Source organism: Aricia agestis, chromosome 18, assembly GCF_905147365.1.
Source record: "Aricia agestis chromosome 18, ilAriAges1.1, whole genome shotgun sequence".
Classification (NCBI taxonomy): Eukaryota; Metazoa; Arthropoda; class Insecta; order Lepidoptera; family Lycaenidae; genus Aricia; species Aricia agestis.
In genome coordinates, this window is record NC_056423.1 from 4,382,355 (window position 1) to 4,389,115 (window position 6,761).

At 35.7% G+C, this 6,761-nt stretch overlaps 1 protein-coding gene across 1 annotated transcript; it reads right to left on the reverse strand.

Annotated features, from left to right (window-relative positions):
- Positions 1-1,452: 1,452 nt before the first annotated feature.
- On the reverse strand, positions 1,453-6,428 carry LOC121736172 (V-type proton ATPase subunit E). The gene is made up of 5 exons (XM_042127258.1): positions 6,258-6,428; positions 5,933-6,108; positions 4,286-4,454; positions 3,390-3,584; positions 1,453-2,281 (listed from the first exon to the last, which is right to left on the reverse strand). The coding sequence occupies exons 1-5, from the start codon at positions 6,288-6,290 to the stop codon at positions 2,174-2,176; spliced, it is 681 nt and encodes a 226-aa protein (XP_041983192.1). The 5' UTR covers positions 6,291-6,428; the 3' UTR covers positions 1,453-2,173.
- Positions 6,429-6,761: the final 333 nt, after the last annotated feature.

The window sequence follows — 6,761 nt, forward strand, 5'->3', positions numbered from 1 at the left end:
TTAAAGTGATCCTATATAATGGGATGTTGTATGTAATACCTCTACATTTGAAAGTGTAAATACAATTAATGGAATCTAAGAAATAAAAGTACTTATAATAATAATATAATATTATTTTGGAACTTGATTATTTTATTGTCAAGCTATACCTTTTCAGGATAAAAAGTAGCCTATTTTCCACACAAAATTTGATCCATCCATTAAGTAAATCCATGAATAAATCACAAAACCACATTTACTCCAAAAATTCTCGTTTATAATCACACTATAAAGGCTGGACGATGAAGCGATTTTAATAAAATTTAGTATGTAGTAGTATATAACTTATAGTTGATAACTTGATACCCTAGATTAACACATAATTTTTACTGCAAGAAAATATCACAATTTATTAATAAACCGCGGCCCGGGTAACACCGCGGGGCATAACTAGTATTAGCATAAGTTAGAAGTATGACATAAATCAATATCACTATTTCGGAATAAAACAAGAATGTCTATCATTGGAATGTAATAAAAAAACTCCCAAGTTTAAATAAATTGTTGCGTGCAGCGAAACTGATAGGTGTGACGAATACCAACACTTATCATGTCATATCTTATCATAATACTGTGGTAACCTCGTAAGCGTAGAATTACGGCAGGATTTTCTATGCCGTAGTACAAGATTTTTAAGACTTTTTAAGATTTTTAATTTAAAGATCTTACTAGATGTTGGTATGCCTAATCCCGTAATGAAAGCTAGAGATAGGAAATGTACTGTTTGGACTTTAAGGGGTACAAAAGTACATACGTTAAAAACTGGAACCTAATAATATCATACAACATCATATATTTAAGAGGATTCCACACCGCCATTTTTCCCATACAAACGCTGTCCCCTGTTTCCTCCCTGGATAATGCTAGTAGAGTTATAATTTTTTTCCTGAATATCTACGGCCACTAATACAATGTCCCTATGTTTTCCTTTTTTTTATAATTTAATTATTAAATAAGATATGAACGTTCAAAAACCCAAAAAAATGGCCAGATTTTCCACTGTGTTCAAACGTCCAGAAAACAGATTTGGATAGATTATACAAAAAAAGCAAAACATAGGAACACAGCTCAAGCCTTTTTTTAATCTTTAATGAAAAAAGTACTTAAATCGGTTAAGTTTTGGAGAAGGAATCAGGGGACAACGAATCGTTGATTTTCTGGATTTTCTGCAGTTGTCTCTATCGCGTTCTGCGGTATAGGCTTGAGGTAAGGGAGACAGCTATAGATATAACACGTACTTTTTTTTCATTTCTCTAGCTGCTGTGGTATCCTCTTAAGTATTACGCATCGATCGCACGACGACTTTTGTATCGACATTTTGCTTAAAATACTTTCCGAATTTTTAGTAAATTAATTTAGTAGTACTAAAATAATACTCCTATAAATCTAATTGGATTTGAAATAAAAAATCAATTTTAACACATCTATATATTTACATAAGAATTTTTAACAGTGCCATAATGGGAATTGTACATTATATAAAATTTATAGAGTGATATACTCTTCATACTGAAAGCAAGCCCTTAAATAATTGCCGGGGATAAACATGTAAGGAATGTGTTGTGCGACTGAAGGCACGGGGGTGACACTACACTGCGGCCAGTTAAATCATAAGATTTCAGTGGGCACAGCGTAGGATGCTGCTGTCACACCGTAGCCTTCAGTCATCAAGGATTCCTTAGCGTTAACAACAGATACAACAAAAGTGAATGTTACTGGGTATGACATACGTAACATTTAAGTGCTTAATACTGTAAGTTAGACCGTGATACATTATACAGGTTACATTGATTCTCATTAAATCCTTAAATACGATCGTCCAAACCCTATAAACTACGTCTAACTATGGGCTACTACGAATGAATTGCTAAAATAAAATATTTTATAATTTTAAATTATCGAAGCAGGCGAAACCAATGCACAGAGTAGAAATGCAGGAATCAAAAAATCCACATGATCACACATTTGTTTCTGGCGACTTAACATTCTTGATATATTCTAAACGGCAATAATATTGTACGCATTATTATATTATATTTAGCCAAAGGAAAACACTTACTGTAATATTTAGTTCTACATAATATATTGAAAATTTAAATATATAGTTAGTAATAACAAGTGAAGGACACCTTGTTTAGTCGGTGAACTTGCGGTTGGGGTTGCGACCGAACAGGGCTGTACGGATCTCCGGCAGCAGCTGCTGGGCAATCAGTTCCAAACGGGACTCCAGAGTGTTGTTGATCTGAAGTAACACAAAAAATCATGTTAAAATTAATTGATTTTTTTTTATTATTTAAAAAGTGATGATATTTTGAAGAAAAATCCGTCTACCTATCTTTTTATTAAGGGCAATTTTTTTTAAAGGAAATAATTGACAAAGAAAACATAAAACAAAACTCCGTCCTTACTTGACTATGTCACCTAGGGCTTAGGTTTGTAATATGGCCTAGGACCAGTTCAGCTACTACAGTGGAACAACCATACATTCATATTGGGGCAGTTTGGTAACAATAAGAAGGTAAAAATAAGAAGAGAAAACTATCAGAGAAGTTAGTTTATAGGCAGATGGCGGACCTACATCATTTAGTTGCGTTATGTCAAACCCATCTTACAGCTCACAGCTAAATTAACATTGAATTATAAATACGTGGGGGAGCCATGCTTCGGCACGAATGGGCCGACTCGACCGGAGAAATACTACGTTCTCACAGAAAACTGGCGTGAATCAGCTTGCGCTGTGTTTCGCTGAGTGAGTGAGTTTACTGGAGCCCCTATCCCCTACCCTATTCCCTTTCCTACCCTCCCCTATTCCCTTCCCTTCCCTTCCGTACCCTCCCCTATTACCCTATTCCCTCTTAACCTCTTGAACCCCACCGACACCTTAACGTGCCATCCGTAAAAATACCTTTGTGTACCACCGGCACGTTAATGAGCCACCTCATGCTGTTTTGTAACTTATTTTAGTGTGTTTAAGATTTAATTTCGTTTGTTCTATACATTATTTTTAAGAGTTTGAAGTTGGCTACAAAAATAATGCACTAAATTAGTTCCTCATTGTCGCAATTTTGCAAAACTTGAAAAAAAATTCGAAAAATTTGAATGGCGCCATAGAACGCGGTATTTGAGGCTCAATAGAATTTTCATTATACCCAGTATTCGAGAGGTTAAAAGGCCGGCAACACACCTGCAGCTCTTCTGATGCTGCGAGTGTCCATGGGCGACGGAAGTTGCTTTCCAGCAGGTGTCTTTTTGCTCGTTTGCCCCCTTATTTCATTAAAAAAAAAATTGCATAACCCGACCAAATGACATAGGTCCGTCAACTGCCTATAAATCAATTTCTTCAACGGTACCTTGATGCGGCCTCTAGCAGCGACCAGCTCAATGCCACCGCAGGTGTCAGGGGACAGGAAGTTCTCTGTGTCAATCTTCAGCTGCACATCCTTCTTGATCTTGGCTTTGTAGTCGTTCTGAGCTTGGCTCAACAGAGATTCCACGAGAGCCTTGTCGGCTTGCCTGACACGGAGAGTCACGTTCGGCTCCATCAGCTGTGGATTTTAATTTATCATCATTTATCTCCTGACATAGGAATTTAAAATGACTGCAACACTAATTTTTGAAACAATATTGTTAGAAAAATTATTATTGCATTTTAAAATGCATACACTAAAACCATTTTTAGGGTTCCGTACCCAAAGGGTAAAAACGGGACTCTATTACTGAGACGTCGATGTCTGTCGGTCCGTCTGTCTGTCTCCAGGCTGTAACTCAAGAACCGATTTAGCTAGACTTTTGAAATTTTCACAGATTGTGTATATCTGTTGCCACTATAACAACAAATACTAAAAACAAAATAAAATTAATATTTAAGTGGGGCTCCTATACAACAAACATGCTTTTTTGGCCTTTTTTGCTCGATATCAATAATGGCTACAGGTAGGCACTTGATATTTCCACAAAAGCCTTTATTACATGTCTACTGCAATAATCAATAATAATATTGAAATAAAAAATAAATATTTAAGGGAGCTCCCATAGAAAAAACACAATTTTAGGTCTATTTTTGCTCTATTAACGGTACGGAACCTTTCGTGCGCGAGTTCGACTCGCACTTGGCCGATTTTTTAGCAATGCACACAATGATAGATAAAAATTAAGTATGTTTCTAAAACATCACTAATGCTAGGAATAATTAATGTATTTGTTTATTTGTTACTTTATTATAAGTACCATTTTTTATTTTATTTACCTGGAACAAAGCCTGCACAATCAAAGTGACAAGAAGGTCTGAGTACAGTTTTGTGTCTTTGGGAACCTCAGCCAGGCGCTTGCGAGCCTCATCCAGTACAGCGCGAACGTGATCCTCACGTATTTTCAGTACTTTTAGACGAGCTTGGTTGAGCATGTTCGATGATTGGCTGGAATTTGTTTTAAAAACATTCAATTTATGTAGGTACTTACCATTAAAGAGATTTATTTTTTTAAAATAATATATTGATTCATAGATACCTACTTTAAGGCCTGAATTCACTTTAATTAGTGATAAGTGCAGGTGATTTGTGCAGTCTGCAGGTGATTAGTAATCAGGAGAAAATATGTGTGAACAGCGACTGATTAGTGCAAGTCTTTTAATTCCTTCTCATCACTAATCACTTGCACTTGCACTAATCAAAGCAAATACAGGCCCTTATATTTTGGTCCTATTATGTCAATTCAATGTTAGTAGTAATCTGTTAGCTGGATTTAACAAAATGTGCCCAAATTATGTAGGGCATATTCTGCCTATGAATCAACTTTTCTGATAGTACATTAACCAAATATCATTTAAGTATTTGAAATTACTCAAGAGATTAGTTAAGATTCATCTATATTATAATATTTGGTCCAGTATTTATGATATGCATGGCTGATACTAACTTTACTGTAGGAATTCTATTAACCAGACTATTGTTATTGTTAGGCATCCAGATAGTCAAATATACACGATGAAAAGCAGGTTTGGTGCATATTTTATGTCTTTGTGAAAAATAACACATTTAAAAGCAATGTTTATTGAGATTTAATTCAGAGATTTTTCGGGGGCAGTCTGGATAATCGTAAATCCGTGTCACCGAGGGAAGGAAAATCTATTTCCTAATGTATTTTAAGTAACACAATCAGGGCCCCCGTAAGGTCTACTGGTGCCTGTGTGCAATAAAAAAGGATTTTGGTGCCTCTTTAGGCAAATTTTTTGGATCCATGGTTTTGGCCCCCCTAAAGATGGCGATTTGGCGCCCTTAGAGGATGGCACCCGTGTGTATTGCACACATTGTACATATGGTAGTGGGGGCCCTGAACACAACAAACTTTAGCAATATGAAGCTTTATTACTTCTTTAAACCAGCCAGTATCCATCAAACATTATAGTATTCTCATAATTTATAATAATATCTTGTCTAATTAAGTGTTTTCATGACAGAACCATTTTATAATTTAACAGGTTAGGAGTTGGATCTAATAAGAAACAAAGCAGCATAAGTGTTGCATTGGACTAGTAGCATTGGAATTCAGATACATTTTTCAACGGAGATTATAATATGGTCCAAGTCACAAGTTAATATAAATTTGAATCAAATTGTGTGACTACCTGTGTGGCTTAGACCTTGATCATACTTGACACATGATCTTAGATAAAGAGAGTTGCTCATACTTGCTTTCCATAGTTAAGCGGCTCCCTAGACAATAATTTTATTGCCTAATTTTACATATTGTTGATGTCTAGGGTTAATATTGAACATTGCCGCACCTTTCAATCTTATTGTACAATAAAATATTGTTTAATATTATTGTAGGTTTAGGGGCTGCCTTAGTCAATGATTGTTAACAAGATACTGTGTAATGTTAAATGGAAACCTACATCTTCTTTTGGAGCTCGACCTGCTTCTCCTTCTTCTCATAGTATTCCATGATCATGAGCCGCTGCTGCTGGACCAGACGGCCTTTCTCAATGTTGAACTCCTCCTCGGCCTTAGCATCGATTTCTTCGGCTTTTTCATTCGCCTCTTGTTCGATGAAGGCCATCATATGCTTGATCTAGGAAAAAACGAGCATACCATGAGATATACAAGGTAGGAGGCATCGTTAACCGTCTGATACTACTGAAGTAGTAAAATCAATCATTCTGACAAGACTCATGTCTCCTACGTGTATAATTAGGCGAGTAGCGTAAAACAATGGTTTACCTGTTTCTGAACATCTGCGTCGCTGAGCGCCATGGCTGGAGATTGTTTATAGGAACCACTAACACAAAAAACGGCCGATACTAGGCCAGAAAATTAAAAACTGGCTTGAAGAAAATTAGTCGACGCCTTGCAGACGTGCTTCTCCATTGAACAATCATATGATCATCGGTGTTACTATTCTACAAATTATAATCTGCAACAAAAACGACCATAGACAATTATCGGTTAAAAAAACATTTTATCGCTGTACGCAGTACGGTATCTTTTTCCCAGAACTCAGAAGTTCAATAATTTAAAGATGTTTAAAAGAAGATAAAGTGAACCAAATAAAATAATCAACTTGATTTTTTATGAAGAATACTGAATAAGAGAACTGAGAAGAGAGAACGAGCGTGATTTAACTCATTAATATAGTGGCAGATTAGTAGGTAGTAATGAATTCTTATTATTCAAACCCAATGTAGGTGACAGAAAACATGTCATATTTTATTGCTTTTCAACCAC

Bases quoted from the DNA above. Each gene is read 5' to 3' on its own strand.
- LOC121736172 (XM_042127258.1), bottom strand. From the start codon at position 6,290: ATGGCGCTCAGCGACGCAGATGTTCAGAAACAG. The intron at 3,585-4,285 runs GTAAATAAAATA...TAAAATCCACAG, and splicing joins TTGTGCAGGCTTTGTTCCAG to CTGATGGAGCCGAACGTGAC. The intron at 2,282-3,389 runs GTACCGTTGAAG...GTGTTACTTCAG, and splicing joins CTGCTAGAGGCCGCATCAAG to ATCAACAACACTCTGGAGTC.